This window comes from Symphodus melops (genome assembly GCF_947650265.1).
Source record: "Symphodus melops genome assembly, chromosome: 4".
NCBI lineage: Eukaryota > Metazoa > Chordata > Actinopteri > Labriformes > Labridae > Symphodus > Symphodus melops.
The window spans coordinates 17,999,447-18,017,647 of NC_136694.1; the positions used below are offsets into that span (position 1 = coordinate 17,999,447).

At 38.4% G+C, this 18,201-nt stretch overlaps 2 protein-coding genes across 2 annotated transcripts; both read right to left on the reverse strand.

The window, feature by feature from the left end:
- Positions 1–374: 374 nt before the first annotated feature.
- On the reverse strand, positions 375–4,617 carry ctsz (cathepsin Z). The gene is made up of 6 exons (XM_079341385.1): positions 4,345–4,617; positions 3,321–3,484; positions 2,964–3,143; positions 2,720–2,870; positions 2,046–2,208; positions 375–1,096 (listed from the first exon to the last, which is right to left on the reverse strand). The coding sequence occupies exons 1-6, from the start codon at positions 4,470–4,472 to the stop codon at positions 971–973; spliced, it is 912 nt and encodes a 303-aa protein (XP_079197511.1). The 5' UTR covers positions 4,473–4,617; the 3' UTR covers positions 375–970.
- A 555-nt stretch (positions 4,618–5,172) lies between these two features.
- npepl1 (aminopeptidase like 1) lies at positions 5,173–12,538 on the reverse strand. Its single transcript, XM_079342045.1, has 12 exons — positions 12,259–12,538; positions 10,528–10,713; positions 9,463–9,633; positions 9,263–9,352; positions 9,075–9,156; positions 8,608–8,750; positions 8,179–8,256; positions 8,002–8,102; positions 7,688–7,811; positions 7,379–7,555; positions 6,845–6,955; positions 5,173–5,996 (listed from the first exon to the last, which is right to left on the reverse strand). The coding sequence occupies exons 1-12, from the start codon at positions 12,406–12,408 to the stop codon at positions 5,838–5,840; spliced, it is 1,572 nt and encodes a 523-aa protein (XP_079198171.1). The 5' UTR covers positions 12,409–12,538; the 3' UTR covers positions 5,173–5,837.
- Between the last annotated feature and the right edge of the window lie 5,663 nt (positions 12,539–18,201).

The window sequence follows — 18,201 nt, forward strand, 5'->3', positions numbered from 1 at the left end:
ATATATATATATATATATATATATATATATATAAAGAACACCTTTAGACCGTCTGCACAGAGGTCAGTTTTTGCATGACCAAATGCAAAGAACAAATACTTTGACTGGAAGTTGTTTAACACACTGCAGCTCCCAACATCATTTTTAGTCATGTGACAATAAAAAAGGTCTGAGTCACTTGATTACCCAGAATCGACTTTGCAGCTCTTTAGTCCGGTCTGTGTAATATCGAAACAAGCTAACGTGACTGGATCGATAGACTAGCCTGAAAAAAAAAAACAGAACACAAACACGGTGAAGAAGTGTCATTTACATGAACACACAAACTGAACTATTACTGCATATTAGTAGAAGAGGGACGTCAGTGGACAGACTTTGTGTGGAAAAGCATTTGAAGTGTTTATTGGTAGTTTGAAAACAAATGAACTTTTTTGCAATACCTGTTTTAAAAACAGTACATTTATAAGGATATGCTTGAGTGAAAGTCACATAAGGCACACTTAAAGCCGATTCTTTTCCAATTCTTGATCCTATCGAGTGCAAAATGAGAAAAAAAATTTGCAAAACTCTTGCACTAAAAACATTCAGTGTCTTTCAGTGCAGAACAAATTCTAATCTAATATAAACAATGTTCTTTGGTTGAGTCTGTTCATTGAAAAATATACTTGACAAACTACTAAAACCTATTTACCCTCTCAATCATATAAAATGAAGCTTTTTGCATTTACTCACACAAACTGCTTGATGTGTTTCTCAGAGTAAATCTTGCTAACCAGCCTTCAGTATGATAAAAATCAGACAACCTGCATTTAATCAAGCAGGTCTACAATCCAGCTTGAGTGTCATAAAACAACTGTAAAGATCTCGACATAAACATCTCATTCCCTTTTTTATCATCGTGCATAAAGTTCTCTCTGCCAGATAAAGGACGACACACGAGGAGGGGCAGCAGCACTGTGGGTGTTGGTCCCTACACGTAGGATTTGGGGACAACTGGGTCTCCGTACATGCAGTCCTCCTCCAACGCCAGATTGTACTGGCTGCCACTTCCTCCTTTGTAGGCGCTGGTCACGATCCTCAGCCAGCCTTTCTCACCCTGAGAAGAGAGAAATTGGTGATTGATCGATTACAAATCTTTTAAATTCTATTTCCACATGTCACATTGAAGGAGTTTCTAGTTTTCTTTTTTTTTTTAATAAGACAGTAAATAAAACCTTTGGTTGGACTTAGTAGTAGTAGTGGTGGACCTTTTCATAATTTTCTGACATTTTACAGTTTAAGCATTTAATGAGATATTTCATCTCATCATGGAGCCTAAAGGGCCTCACATACAAAAACAACAAAAACACAGAAGGAAAATAACAAAATGACAAGTAGATATGAAATACTGAAAGACTTTTAATAACAAAATGTAATGAACCCAGGGTAGGCTCAAAAGGGGGATAAGTCGTATTATTCAGGACTTTCAGCCGAATGAAAAAAGCAGAGCCAGCTAATTTAGAACAGGAAATTTGTCAAATTTGTGCCAAAAAGATCCCTGAGAAACAAAAAATATCAAGGTCTCACCGAGCGCATTTTGAGTTCGACTGAGGTGGCAATGTTTGTGTTTGATACGGGTCGTCATTGGCGTTGTTAATAAAACAAATAAAAGGGTTAGCTCGACTGGATGACGCGTGGCATTCTTATCAGGAGAAAAATGTCTTTACCAACAAATTTGCGAATTTAAAAAAATGGGGGTGGGGGGGGGGGGGGGGGGGGGGGTGTGTGTGTGTGTTAATACCGCTATTGTGACACCCTGTATCACCACGGTGGAAATTCCTTTACTGCATCACCTGCTGATCCCTTTCTCTCTCTTTCTTCATCATCTTCTCTTTCTCTCTTTCTCTTCTGTCAGTCTTAACGGTGTGCAGAAAAGCTCGCCTCGTGGTCTCATAGAAGTGTCTTGCTAATTAAGCATTAGTGCCTGCAATCAATATTTTCTCTTCAGAGGGCAAAACGAGAGATGCTCGAGCCCCGTTGTCTGTGCGTGTGGATCTGAAACTTACCCATGGTTCTCCCCAAGAGTTACGTACAATCCAGTACTCAACGCCGCCCTCGACTCCCCACCCCGCCACTGACACGATGTGGTTGATGGAAGGATTTTGCTGATATTCAGAGTAGAGACCTCCAGTGTAGGCATCGAGTTTATCTGTGGCCATGATCCCACAGCTGGAGGAAACAAACACCACATCATCACAAACAAACTTTTCTACCCTTAATAATAAAAAAACAAACAAAACAATGCTGGTTAGCTCTTTTTTTCATCACTTTAAATCATTGGGGCGTAAAGACAGTGAGCCTCAATGAAGAATGGGGAAACCATGAAACTGAAGCAGCTGAGTGCAACTTAGTAATATCTTTTGATCATTTTATTTTTAAAAAGTTATCATGTGATTATCTGATCCTGTATTTTCTTCATTTGCAATTTAAAGTGTTGTTATAAGCACTCGTCTTTCACAGGCCTGTTTAAGTTACAGCATCTTTTTGACTAACAAATGTGTTTATTTATGCTTACTGGGGTCAATGTGGAATTGTCCCAGTATACAGTATATACATATCTTAAGGCAAAGAACAGTGAGGTTAGTTTAAATGAAATTGTCAGTCTAACATGTGGTTAATGCGTCCCGAGTAAAAAAAAAAAAAGTGTAATGATTATAGTGCTGACAAATATGATGCTGACCTGATTGGCCCTCCTTTGTAGATCTCTGCCATCATCTTCTCCCTCCCACTGACGGAGCCATAATCTGCCACTTTCCACAGGGTGTAGTTCTTCACAATGTTGCACACTCCAAAGGTGGTGCAGGTGCCACATTCATTGAAAGGCTTGCACTCTTTAGAGAGAGAGACACAGAGCGTGCACAGCTCAGACTCAGACAGTGTCTGTGATTATAACAAATAATTTGTTCCCTGAAGGACACACTTACTCTGGTCTTTAGCCTGGTAGTTGTTGCAGGTCTCGTCGGGAATCCCATGTGTGTTAGCGTACTCCCAAACTCCAGTGTGATCTCCTCCATGGCAACTGCCGGCCTCACCACAGTCGATCACGTGCTGGACGGAAAGGTAGGCAGATGGCCACGCTCCTTTTCGCTTAATGTTGATGCGGTCTGTAGAGAAAGGGATGGCAAAAAAAGTTTCAGTTTCAATGCTTTGCAATGAGGAAGTGAAGCTTTTTAAAAAAGCATCTGAGTGGTCATGTGAGGGACTGCTGATCCACACCTCAACAAACCACAGTGACTCAGCAGGTTAAGTTCCCCACTTGTTAACCGTTTGTTAATTCATACCTGCCATTGCACTGGTGCTGCCGTGGGCCCAACATGAGCCACAGTACTGAGGAATGTGCTGGTTGCGGGTTGTGCTCACATAATTTGTACCGTTGATGTTCCTCCAGTCCCAGGACTTTGGCAGATCAGAAATGTTTAAATACTCATGAGGACGAGGAGCAGTCCTGAGATCAGACAGGACATCACATGGATTAGTTCTGCTGCAGCAAAATACTATACAAGACCATAGGAATGTGAAGAAGACATCAGCAATGATTAAAACTTGATATTACATTTTTAGCTAAATGTCTCAAGATACCAGCTTTTCTAAAAAATTAAGACAGATAACAGATGTATTATAAGACTATTGATAAGCTCTCTTATGGTTTTAATTACTTACGTCATTTAAAATGACAAAAACACCTTAAGGAAAAAATTTTGGGTGGCAAATCATAAATTGTTTTTACTATTTTAAAGAGCACTGAGATCATGTGATGTCCTTTACTTTAGAGAAATAGAGGGATTTCCTGTTTCCAGGGGGAACACTTTGTGACACAGAAAACTAAACTAAAACTGATCAAACAGACACATAATCCACTGTAAACATCAAAATATAAAATCAATGCAGTACAGAAACACATGTTTGATAAAATAAATTTTTTTCTTGTACAGTTTTTAAGACAGTAACTTTTTTTGATAAATTCCTCCTCCAGTGACTGAACATAACTCGGGATTAGACACCTTCATGTTCAACTGAGTTTTGTTTCGCACCAAGTTTAAAACGAAAACAGAAATTCAAGCAGAACTGATCTCTTGATCTTCTTTACAAGGTTAAATATGGTTGCATGAAATGTTATAACGAATATAAATTATTTATTTCCAATAGATAGCTTTTACTTGCTGACACATTTAGATAAAGAGGCTAATGATGGCTAGCTAGTTAGCTGAGATATTCATTTCCTCCAGTTCTTCCAGTCTCCGTCCGTCTTTAAGAACTTCATTTATTTTACTTTATTAAAGTAAGAAAAAAAATCCGTTGACTTACTTCAGCCCGGCGAAGTTTGCCCTCTGTGAGCGGACATAGCACGGCTGTTTCTGGTTAAAAAACACTCCGGCAAACACACCGGACAGCACGACTGAAAACACCGCAGCGACCAAAGCTGACCGAGCCATGATGATAAGAGCGAGCTGCTGACAGTCTGTGGATTAAAACAAGCAGCCTGGACCGGGAAGATTAAGGACTGGTGTTGTCTGCATGGGCTGCCTTCCCTCTACTGTGTGTTTGAGAAAACGAAATGCTGTTATACCGGTAGATAAACTAGTCATGTGACCTGTGTATGTGAGCAGACAGTCATGTGCTCCTCATGAAAGTCATAAATCCTGATGATCATATCTTTAAAACCTGACAAAGCCAATAAAGCAGACCAGGCGTTTGAGCGTTACAATCATTTCCAAGTTACAGCTATAAACACGAAACCCTTCTTACACCTCATGTTACGAAACATATACACCTGTCCTAATACAAATCCAATCACTAAATATATACTGACAAATAGTCCTGAATGTCAGCAGTTGTCGCCAGCTGCTTTGTGTTGCAGCTTCTCCTCTCACTGAAATATCTGCTAAAAAAAAAAACACCTATTATTTTTTACTACCTTATTACACGTTTATCTTGTAAACCTTGGCAGATTTGTAACCTTGGCAGTAAAAAGCCAACTTGAAGCCCATTGTCACGAGATGCAATACAGCTCTGAAAAATGTCCAACACGCCCAAAGTTTCAGAAAGAAAATAAAGTTTGACAAATCTACCATTATGTCATCTTTGATGTGAAGTACCGATATCAAGATGGAGTGTATTACTGAACATGCACACTGAGATCTAATGGCAGTGCCTTTATTGAAACAAAATGAATGTCACGAGGTTGGAAAATCATCGTTCTTGAGCTGTCTAATATGTACCACCAGGCAATGTGCTGACAAAACTATACAGAGCTGCTTGTCAATTATTTAACAGACAACATTTAGAAACTGCTGCACTCATTCTTCAGTTTGAACCAAGTGTCACACAATCCAACCATACACAGAGTGGAAACAAATAACAGTGGTATACAAAATAAGACACCTAACCCTGCTGATCAGGTATTCTTCACATTGAAAGAGACATGAATAGCAGAATACTTGATTCGTATTAACTATCACTGTACACCAGCTGATGTGGATATTTAAAAATTAGGTAAATGATTACAAATATCACCACTTTTAAACATTTGTTGATCTGTTATTTAGATGTATTTTTTTTAGATATAATACTGTATCTATATCAAGAACGTCTAAAATTAAAAGGAAATTGACAGCCTAAGTTAAATCATGTACAACACCCTTTGCTTACTGATGATTATCCATTTTTATTCACTGAAGTCAAATTTAAACACAGAGGTCACAATTACAATTTCAAATGTTTGGTGCTCTTGCCGAAAAAGTGTGGCTGTGTCGTGGCAGCGGAGCGTTCAGTGTAAGTAACCGTGCATGGTTTAAGATCTACACAAGCCGTCGTCTCTTGCAGTCACGCTCCATCTGATCTTCAGGTGCGTTTGTGGATGCACCCAGAGGAGACACTCGGTTCAGCATGGAGTCATCTGATGCCTGACCGAACAAGGCCATTAGCAGGGCAACACCAAATCCTGTGGCACGCTCCCCCTGCAGAGAGAGCAAAACACAACAAGCATCAGATTGCAGTATTGTTACTGTAAAGTTAGCCTGCTGTGATCTTTTTATGGCTACCTCTACGGTTCATTTTCCATTTGGAGTGGATGTAACTGAAATGCAGGACTTTGTTTGGTTTATAACTCCTTATAAATGTTCTTATTGGGAGTCTCACATGACTAACACAATGAAGGACAGCCAGCGGAAACCTTCATCATTCTCCAAAAGAGAACATTAACATTGTTCTGTTTCACTGATTGACAGTGGCAGCTTTTAGAAATGAATGTACCATCAAATTATACAAAGACTGACTGATAGATATTGTCCATTGTCCAGCTGCCAACAAACCTGCTTCAATGTCTGTTGAGTAACATCTGATTTTTGGTCAAACTGATGATACGTTAGGTTTCACTGCCTGTTTTTTCCAAGTTCGTTTAAAAAATAATCTGCTGACTTTTTCATGCTCCTGACTCTCTAAGAATAGCAAACAATGTCAGAAAATAATTTTCTACTGAGCAAAAAAACATGATCCTCAGCGGAACATAAAAAACTGTATTTAGATACAAATATTTTGTACTTTATGATAATGTATTCCTGTCATCAGTTTGTCTACCAGTGTCCTGTACAGGAAGGTCAAGTGAAATATGGTGCAAACATCCATCATTGCTGACACGATCAAATGTGAAGACATTAGTTCTGCCGGTGAGATTTCTTGTCACGCTAGTTTTGGCAGCGTTATAAAAAATGTAACCAATACCAAAACAAGAACAAAGATTTTGATCAGCTAATCCCCTCCAGGGTAAAATGGGAACCTGAACAGATTGCAGATTATCTGTACTCACAGCATGGACAGGAGAGGCAATGTCCACATGGACCCACACACCAGGCCAATCAAAGCCCAAGTGGGAACCAATAAAGAGGCCGGCACACGAGCTTTGGGCGTTCTCGCGATCCTGTTCGAACACAGAGAAAAAGACAATACTAAATTACTCCACAGAATTGACTGAGTAGATTTTTTGGGAACAAAGTGGGAACAAAACAAAACACTGAGCCTGTCTTTTTGGGATGACAGAAAATTGTGCTGTTTCATGCTGAGTTTACTTTCTCTTCAGGAGCCTTGGCGCTTGCTGCACAGCACTGAGCTGAATTAAATTAAATCAAACGTTGGGCAGAGTGGGCTTTAGACTTTCAACTCTTACATAATTACAAATTAATAATAGCATTGGGGTTTTTCGTGCGTTTTATTGCCTATTCTAAGCATAAGACCAGTAGTGGATTCTGGCTGAAAAACAAAAAAAGTGCAGCGTGAACTCTTGTGTCAAAAGACAGTTGGCTGTGAAAATGTGAATTTTTTGAACTTGTAGTTCTTCACTTACTGCCACAGAGTTCTTCATGTCAGCCATGGCAGAGGTGAACTCGCTGAAGTGCAACTCGGGGCAGTAGACCAACGGATGAGCAAGATCTCCGCTGCTGCGGCCGGCGCGCACGCACGCAACCTCCCACTGCTCGCTGTTAGTCATCACAGCTGCGTGGTACTTCCCTGTAGAGATCCCCTGGCCATAAAGTAACCAAAAAAAGGTATTTAGAGAAAACATATTATAATATTAAGAAGAAAACTTTACTGAAAAATCCTCCTGGTCATACTTGCAACAGTTTAACACCAGTTTGTGAGAGGCTTCACCCACCTGTGCCCCAGTCAGAGTGGCCATGTCCAGAATAATATCAGCTGACAGGTCTTTGCTGGCATACACCACTCCATCAGCCAGCACCAGCCTGCCCTCTGCATCTGTGTTGTTGATCTCCACTGTTCTTTAAATGAAAACACACAAACTGCATGATGAACATCTTTAACCTAAGGCAGTGTGTATTCCTGTTGATCTGGTTTGTTAAATCACATCAAAGACCAAAAAACATATCAAAACAACTGGAGGTTGTTTGCTACTCTCTCCTCTACAAGTCAAAGAAAATACAGATTATAAAGACACAGACAGAGTCTTACTTTCCAGAGTAGAGAGTGTGGATGTCATCAGGACGCGTGGCCATAGGTCCAACTGAATTCTCTGCGAGGCAAAACACTGCATGAAGATTATCCTTAAAGCCCTGAAGCAAAGAGAGGAAACAGTCAGGTTCGAACAGGAGCATAAGGCGCAAACTGACAACTGCTGTGTGTTCTTACCTGTTTGACAGTAGCTTTAAAAGCTCCCAAAATGGCAGCAGCTCCCCCACAATCTCTCTTCATGCCTGGCATAGTAGTCTATTGAAAAAAAACCCCAAAAAAAACACAAATGTGAGGAAACCTGAAGAAGCTCTAATGCTGCATGCAAACAGCACGGCAGTAACCAAGTAGTCTCCTAAGTTGCACTAACATAAACATTCCCAGCAAATCTATACACCCGAGTGCAATGAGACATTATCATATGGGACATGTGCAACATGATGTGACAGATTACTTTGACATGACTTAAAGCTTTGAGGTGTCAGGGATGTCTGCAGACTTCTATTAAAGCCTGCATGTACAGTACGATTCGGAGACACCAGCAATGACAGTGACTATTGTATTTCATGGACATCACAGTCTATCGCTGCTCCAGAGGACAAGCAGTACCTTTCCCTTGATGCTGAGTCCTCCAGTGTCATACACGATGCCCTTGCCCACCCATGCAATGGTTTGGGTCGCACCCTCTGGTTTGTGGCTCAACACGGCTAATGCAGGAAAATGTTCGGCAGCTTTTCCAACTCCGTAAATACCTGACAGAAGGAGGGGTAAAGTTAAACACAATTACACTTTACAGAGCCAACAAGTTTCCAGATATATTTGGAGAGAATTCCTCGAAGAAGTGATCAATGGATGTTAAAACAGAAATGCAGGAATTATTTTTACATAGTCATTGAAAGCACTGATAATTCATTCAATTATTGCTGAAAAATGATAAACATTTTCTGAATTAACCAGAAATGTGCACTTCTTCTAAACTTGTATGTGTACAGGTCAAATATATTCAACAAAAAGCTACTCATAGTATAAAAAGGAGTTTTTTTCTGTTAGGCGTTATATGATTGAGTTTAACACACCTCCAAATCCTCTTTGCTTTAGCTCCTCTCCACGAATGATCACCGGAGTGATTCCAAGTCCGGTTCCAACAGCCTTGATTTCCTGCAACACAAGTGTTTGGAAAACACCAATCCTTGTTAACATACATAGAATTTAGTATGACATTTATAGCAGCAATAACAATTCCCAGGTAGAAGGTTTCACCTACATCCAAGAAGTGATCAGTATTCATCTCATTGCACGGTGTGTCCACGATGCGAGCTGCCAGCCGCACGCCATCAGCAGCGTTGGAGAGGCACTGATGAGAAAAGGTGAACTGCAGTTAACGAGCAGCGAGTGTTCAAATCCTGCGCATTGTGGAAATATCCTCCAAAACAGATTGATTGAAAAAGCACAACAATACTCTACCTCGAGTTCTGAGGCTTCCACATGACTGCTGTCTTGCCCAATAATCACAAACTCCACAGTGACGACCTTCTTCTCAGTCCTGCGGGAGGAGGCCGAGCGTCGAGAGAAGATGGGGAAGGCTCTGGCGATGGCACAGGAAGACGCAAAAACGTCCGAACGCTCACAAACCATCTGAAGGGGAAACAGTGACTTTGTCAGAAAAGACTGCAGGTCGGACATACTCAATAAAAGGTAGTGGGATCTCACTGTGCCACATCCACTAATTACATGACTTTAATTAAAAGCCTCGATTGTCCGTGACATATTTCCCCAATTAGACAATAAAACGTGAGGTATAATAAGAGGTCAAGAGTGCAACTCCTGGTTGGTGCACAGAGGATGAAAAGTCGCACTTTCATATAGTGTTAAAACATTTAAACAGACAAGCACATAGTATAAAAAGAACACAGTCATATGATACATGATCGAGAAGTGATGAATGGTAGAAGTCATAAGAAATCACAGCCTGTAGTTATTGTTGAGTATAAAAGATGTAAAGAAGGTTTTGTGTGAGGCAGTAATACATTTGCATTTAAGCTGATAGTGTGATTGTCTTATAGTCCATGTTCTAGTGACCTGTTGCGCCTGCCTGAGAGCAGGAGGTCAAACAGGTGGTACTCAAGGTGCTTTGTGGCTCTGGAGAGTTTTTTTTGTCTTGGAGTGAGGGAAGAAGGCAGACGATGAGGGTTTTTTTTGTTTTGCTGTGTCAATACCTTCTGTAAAAAAAATGTTTTAAATCAGCTGATGAGCAGCCTGCATACCACACAGTAGGCAGTATATGTCAGCACACCCTCTATGGTGAAGCAGTAAAAGGTCATAAACAGCAGATTGTTTCTCATGAGGAAGTTCAATGCTGCTGCTGTGCATTTTTGAGTTTTGGTAGCCACAGCAGGTTGGCAGGTTTGATGTTTATTGTCGTATTTCCTGTATGTCTCTGAAGTCTGGGAGAGAAAATTCCAACCTGAGAGGATGCTTAATGTCGATGTCAAATAAAAGAAAACATTCAATTCTGAAGGGGACACTGACCACAATGCAGCGTTGGTTCCCTCCAGGCAGGCAGGAGCGGACCAGGCGGGACACAAAGTGGGCAGAAGACGGACTGTTGTGCCGGCTAACTCGAGACGGAATTGCAGCCACTGCAGCATGGTTGAGGTACAGAGGGCAGCTGTCAGTGGGATTTGGGTTCAAAGCACTGAGAGCCGCCTGCCAGACCTGAGAAAAATAAGATTCATTAGTGGATGGATTAGTTGGTTCCCTACATAAGGTGTTTGTTTCCCCTTCAGAGATATTGGGATAGGGAGACAATTGTATTAGGGTGATAGACACCTCATTTTGTCTTTTTCACGTAATCGTCTCACTGTATAGAGTGTGCCTTGCATACTGGGGCCAATACCAAAAAATACAAAAAGACAACCCTTCAACATTTTGGGGTTATAAAAAGCTGGTATTGTCAGTAAGTCATTCCCAGTTCATCATTCAAGCAGCCATGAACACACGTCGTCACTGAACAGACGAGCAGCGCCACCTGGCCACAGCGTACCTTCAGGTCGGTAGCAGGCAGTCAGATGGTGCTCGTGAACTTGGTGTGTCTCAAGGTGTCATCAGCGGACTTGCAGCAAGACAGAACTACTGGCAGAGTTTTTGAGAGACTGAGGTGGAACGTATTGCCTCAGAACAACATCATGAGGGTAGTTAAGAGCACGAGACATCGCTGCTGCAAACGGTGGAAACACCCGCTACTGACTTTGCCAATTTTGGGCTATCCTTGTTATTGTTGAAATTGTTGGGTTAATAAATACTGCAAAAATGAAAATGGTGCTTTTTCTCATTCATTAATAGTAATATCGAAGGGAACTATTACTTATTTCATTAAAATTCAGACCAAATAGGAAAAGCACGCATGTAAATAACAATATGCTTAACTTACTGTGAGTAGTGTATTATTATTACACACTGCTTAAAGGAAAGAAACTTGACTATAATTTCAGTTAGCAGCTTCTTTCAGCCAAATGCAGGCTCGGTGTTGGCGTTTGTAGTTAAATGTGCATGACAGAAAGTCTTACATAAATCAATCAAAAACAATCATATTAGGTAATTATAGCCAGAGGCTTAAGAACCTCTGTGAATGGTTGAAAACGTTTCCTTCACGTCACAGAGTCCTTCTCTCAAGACTCTCTTCACAGAGAGGCTGACACTATTGCACAATTATCAACGAGGACTTTGCACGATGGTCCTGCACTGTTATCATCTCCATCAAACAGGGCTGGGTGTGACCTCTCAACCAAAACCACACTAACTCCAGGAACATCATAAAACTCTGTGTAATTTTAATAAACATTATTTTTAGTTAAAAAAATAAAATAAAATAAAAAAACTACATTCAGAAGCAGGAAATCGAAAACCCCACCACAGTGACTGGATCCAAACTTATTTGACTGCTTTGTGTAAAGTTGATGAACAGGTTGAAAATGTAACAACAACCTGCAGAGAACATCATGTTCCAGCTTCTTAATTTGGAGCAAGAGAACATGTAATTACATCTAACACAATCTGAGTTATAAAGAACCTTTTTTGCCGACTAATACAAACAAAGCCCTGCTAACACCTCTTCTTTAACACGTCGAATCAATTAAAAACCAGCTGATATCTCGGTGCACCAGAGAGACAATGAACTTATAAATACACTGATTGAGCTAGCCGTATTAGCTCATTGAGGTTAACGTAGCTCCAACTCTCATTTTGCATTCACTATTTTACCTCTTTGCTAACAGCTGGCTGCAGTTTTCCTTTGATTTGGCTCCAGCTGACTTGCTGTAGACTTGTCTGCTGTCCGATAATCAAAACAGGACGGTTTTGTGGTTCGGAGTCCCCGGCAGAAGCCCTGAACTCCAGCACCACGTTCGCCATTTTTCAGTACTAAACAGATCCCTCTGTAGGAAGTCTGCAGACTCTGCACGCTAATGTTAAAGGCGGACTGACGCCGGGGAAGCCTGGACCAGATACAGCAGCCGAGAGAGGACAAAAAGCCCCCCCTTACCCCCCTTCTTCTTCTTTTAGTTTAATGGCGGGTTAAAAACATAACTTAAAGAGGTGCATACCGCCACCTACTGTACCGGAGTTTATATGTAGCGTGATCTTATATGTCGCTATTTAACATATATATATTTTTTAAAATAAACAAAACACACATAATAAAAATGATCTAAATCATATGGTATATCTCTACAGCTTTCTGTGCTCTCTTGATCCCCCCTCCTGTTGTGCCAAGTAATCCCTTAATGCTCCATTTCCTCCCTGCTTCTCTTATCTTATTATTTAGCCTTATCTTCTCTTCTCTATATTTTGTGCAATGAAACATGATGTGTTGAATGTTTTCCGTGACCTTACATTCATCTGTTTCTGTTTAAACTAACATAAACATTGTTTTATTCAACTCTGTGGTCAAACCTAATTTTAAAAAGGCTTTTCTGTCAGGCTTGTAGTAGTAGTTTTACATCCTTATCTGTCTCTACAGGCTACCAGCAGAACTACAAGTCGTAACAAGAACTTTTTTTTTTTTTTTTTTTTTTTTTTTTTTTTTTTTTTTTTTTTTTTTTTTTTTTTTTTTTCATTCAAAAACTTTATTGAACGTTTCTTTCAGTACAAACGTAGAAAACAAGCACATCAAAATTGCAACGTCAATATCCAGCACTTCATTTCAAAATAGAGAAAATAAATGACAATCTTAAGAAATAATAAATGAGGTCTGAACTGAGAAGAAAAAGGAAATTAAGGAGAAATAAATAGTAAATGAAATATACAAGGGTATGTAATGTTAGTTGTCTAATACTTTGGGAAAGTTTTTCAAAACATCGTATATCATTTTTGCTTTTTTTCCATTAATTAGTTTTAAGGACTTGAGATAAAGTTTGAAATCATTCAGAAAAGAGACAAAATTGGGGGATGACTTTAAAAATCTATTCTTGTGAATAAAGAATTTTGCCAGACACAGAATCAAATTAAGACAAAGTTCCTCATTTGTATTGTTTGAGATTCCAAATGTAATATCATCTCTGGAGATGGAAGGTAGACGTGACGATATTCCCTTTGCGATCCATTTATGTATTTCAACCCAGAATGTATGAGTCACATCACATGAGAAAAAGATATGGTCCGTGGTTTCAATGTCACTTTTGCAGAATGAACAGATGTTATCTTCAATATTGAAGCGTAACCTGAGTAATTCTTTGGATGGGTAGATGTCATTCATGATTTTGAAATGTATTTCTTTAGTTTTAGGGGGTAAAGGTAGTTTGAGATACAAGGATCTTAGTTTGCCAACAGAACCTTCATCAAATTTATTCAAGATGTTATTTTTGTTTTGCTTTCCTGGGAATGATTTGTCCGTGAATGATTTTCTTATGAAAGAATTATTACACTTTTTATCCCATATTAAGACACCTTGAATTGAAAGTGGAGCCAATCGCGGTTGAATAGTCTGATGTGTCATTATATTTTTCGTCAGGAAGACAAATTCTTGAGGAAGTGCTTTTTGTAGCTTATCAAAATCAGCTTTCATTGGGTTGAAGTTATGTTTTGTGCAGAATTGATCATAGTTTAATAAGTGACCATTGTCATCCATCAAGTCAACCAGGGACCATATACCTTTTCTAAACCAATCTTCAAAAAACAAAGATTTCTTTCTGTATAGTACATATCTATTATTCCAGAGTACAGTGGAGTGGGGTGAGAAGTTATGGACATATAACAATTTCCAATACAATAATATTTGTTTATGGAACTCTGATAAAGAAATAGGAAGTTTGTTGATGTCAAAATCTGTGACAAGAAGAAATTTTAACCCTCCAATTTTATTAAATAAATGATTTGGAATACAGAACCAGAAGGAGTTACTATGTTGGATCCAGGCTTTTATCCAGTTTATTTTTAAAGTTCCATTAAGACAGTCAAAATCAATAACTTTCAGGCCTCCATCCCTAAAGTCTTTAACCATATTACCTTTCTTCATATAGTGTGCTTTGTTCCTCCAAATGAAATTCATATTGATCTGGTTTATTGATTTAATTAATTTGTTTGGGATAGCAATAGAGTAAGTTGGGTAAATACATCTGGACAAGCTTTCCATTTTCGTTAAATAAATTCGACCAAGAATTGATAGATCTCTTTGGAGCCATAAACTCAACTTTGCTTTACATTCTTTTAGTTTGTTTTCTACATTCAATGATTGACTTATTTTTTGGTCTTTTGTAAGGTGAATTCCCAAATATTTGATTTCTGACTTGATTGGAATGTTACAAATATCCTGAAGTATTGTTTCATGTATTGCAAATATTTCGCATTTTCGCAGGTTTAAAGTTAACCCAGAAGCATTGGAGAATTGTTTTACTTTTTCAATAGCTAGTGGAATTTGATGTCTATTTTTTAGAAAAATTGTAGTATCATCCGCTAATTGGCTGATAATAATATCTGTACCCAATACATTTAACTTTTTAATGTCACTACAATTTTTGATGTGAATTGCTAACATTTCAGTAGCTAATATAAATAAATATGGTGAAATTGGGCAACCTTGAGGGATACCTACCTTAACCTTAAAGCTAGGAGTAGTGCCTTTAGATAATATGACACAGCTGCTGATATCCTGATATAAACCTTTAATAAGATTTCTAAATTTAGATTCAAAGCCAAAATGTTCAAGTACCGACAAGATAAAAGAGTGTTCTACTGAATCAAAGGCCTTGTAAAAGTCTAGGAACAAAATAAATCCGTCATCTTCAATTAAGTTTCGATATTCAATAATGTCTAATACCAGCCTTATATTGTTGTGGATTGATCTGCCTTTTAAAAAACCTGATTGTGTTTCTGAAACAAGATCTGAGATCCCTGTTTGAAGACGAGTATTGAAGATGTAGGTTAGTAGTTTGTAGTCTGAGTTTCTGAGAGTAATAGGTCTCCTGTTTTCTATAAGTCTGGGGTCTTTGTTGGGCTTTGGGATTGAGACGATTATCCCTCGTCTCATTGTGGGTGGAAGTAAACATGTTTCAAAGACTTCGGAGAAAACCTGATGCAGCAACATTTTAATATCTTCCCAGAAGTATCTGTAAAAGTTTCCTGTAAGACCGTCTGAACCAGGAGCTTTGTTCAGAGAGAGGCGACCAATTACTGCATCAAGCTCTTCAACTGTGATTGGGTTTTCACATGTTTGTTTACAGTTATCATCTACCTTTGGAATATATTTAGAAATACCTTTAAAAAATTCCTCACAGGCTTCTTTTGAGAATTTGGAGCTGTATAGATGGCTATAAAATTTAAAGATTTCGGATGAGATTATTTTTTCGTCATTGACCTCGATGTCATTGATCATTAAGGATTTTATATTATTTCTTTCTTGCCTTCTTTTTTCAAGACCACAAAAATATGCAGAATTTTTCTCTCCCTCTTCTATCCATTTAGCCCGTGATCTGATAAAAGCCCCCTGTGCTCTTTGAGTATAAATTTCATCTAATTTGGATTGCAGATTCAGTATTGTTTGTTTGTCATAATCAGTAGGGTTAGGCTTATTGCAGTTGACATTTAGGTCTCTGATAATGTTCAATTCTTTTTCTTCAAATTCTTTTTTAAGTTTTTTACTGAAAGATATAGTAAATTGACGTATTTTGTATTTAAGGAACTCCCATTTCTTCACAGACGTTGTCAGTTCATCCAAATTCATAATCTCAATAATTAGTGACTTAATTTTTTGGCAGTAATCTCTGTTTTTTAGTAGACTGGAGTTAAATTTCCAATATTTGTTCGAATGATTTCTTCCGTTCGTAACAAGAACTACAATCTCAAAATCTGGTAACTGGGTTTGCTCATGATGTAAATGTATCGAGAGTAATTTCAGTTAGTATGTTTTATATATATATATATATATAATTACTTTCAAATGCTTGTCTTAATGTGTGTCATTGTTGAACTGTGACATGTTGTAGAAAGTATTATTAAAATAAATTTGCTTCAAAATCTCCCCATTTCCGGATCTTATCTATCTTGCAGATATGTGTGCTTCTTAATCATAAACTTTAAATAGTACTTTTAATATTTCATTAAAGCCATTTCTTATCATAGCACACAACTCTTGCTTTTCTCCGCAGTTTTCCTGTTTTGTTGTTGTTGTTGGCCTAAACAGGTATCATTTCTGTGTATTGGTACAATCAACTTTTCTCCTCCAGATAGCCTAATTAAAGAAAAAAAAAAGCAGCTCCCATTTAATTCCCAAAAAGTAATTAAATTTAAATTTAACTCACGAATGTAAATGAGAAACAATCCCTATTGCACCAGAGCACTTTATTGTAGTACCCTATATATATAACATACTGAAAAGAGACCAAATAACATTATTTAAGTTTTAACATTAAACAAATCTTATTAACCACTGGCCTCTATTAATTTATTTTACTTCTTTCGTTGTTGTCCTTGTTTTTGGTGCTGTATTTTCGAAAATATAACATGGCATGAATGATTGTGAAGTGATTCAAGTTGCTTTAATAGTTAAAACTCAGGATGGATAGAGGCTGAAAATAAACTTAGTACCTTTAATCACGTGCTGTATTGAAATACAATGTCAGTTCCACAAGGCTTAAATATATTCCATATAAAACACAACCTGCACTGCTAGGGACTTAATTAGCAATAGTTCATGAGGTATTTATGAAGTCACCCAAAAATGCCAATTCTGGATATCAGCCTTTCTGTTTCGTGTTTTGTATCTATTTTGATTACAGTGTTTTGATATAATATTGTGTCAATTTGGTGTTGCTGCTTGGAAAATCTCAATATCTTTTACAACAGAGGTTAAGACTGGTTTTAGCTAATATGTGTATGTTTCTTTTTTTCTTAAAGGTATTCAGTCTGGCTCAAACTAATAGAACCAAGTGTTCTAATGGAGCACATGCAAGACAGCCTTACAGTATGAATAAAGACTCCCTGATAGAAGCTCTTTTTGCTGCTGACAATAACAATCTGAGTCTGTCCTTTGAAAATAGTCACCATGGTGCAGCAGATTGAAGAACTGAAGAAAGAAAACATAATACTGGTGCAAAAAAAACAACAACATTTTAAATAAGACTCTGGACGGGGAGATTCCTCTGGCTAATAAAATCTTTGCAGATTTGATAACCGTTTTAAAAGCTATAGAGGCAAGCCAGGATGAGAACAAAATGAGAAAGGAAAATATCATGCAGATGGGTAACAAACTGTCTTTATTAAAAAGAAATCTTCATGCACAGAAGTTGGAGAAACAAAGATGTGAATCTTTGTGTTACTGATCCCAGGACATCCTGCCTATGTGTTACTCACCCCAGAGCAGTGAATCTTTGTGATACTAATCCCAGAACAGCCTGCCTATATGTTACTGATATCAGAACAGTCTACCTATGTGCTACTGATCCCAGAACAGCACACCTCTGAGTTACTGATCTCAGAACAGTCTATATTTGTGTTACTGATCCCAGAACAGTTTACCTATATTTTACTGACCCCAGAACAGTCTATATTTGTGTTACTGATCCCAGAATAATCTACATTTGTGTTACCTATCCCTATCAGCCAAGGAGCTTCTGGAAGTGGATTCACAAGAAAAGAAGCAGTAACAGTAACAGCAGACTGGAGGAGGGTGCTGATGGCCAAGAGGATGGGCAGTGGTAATCCTTCCATTCA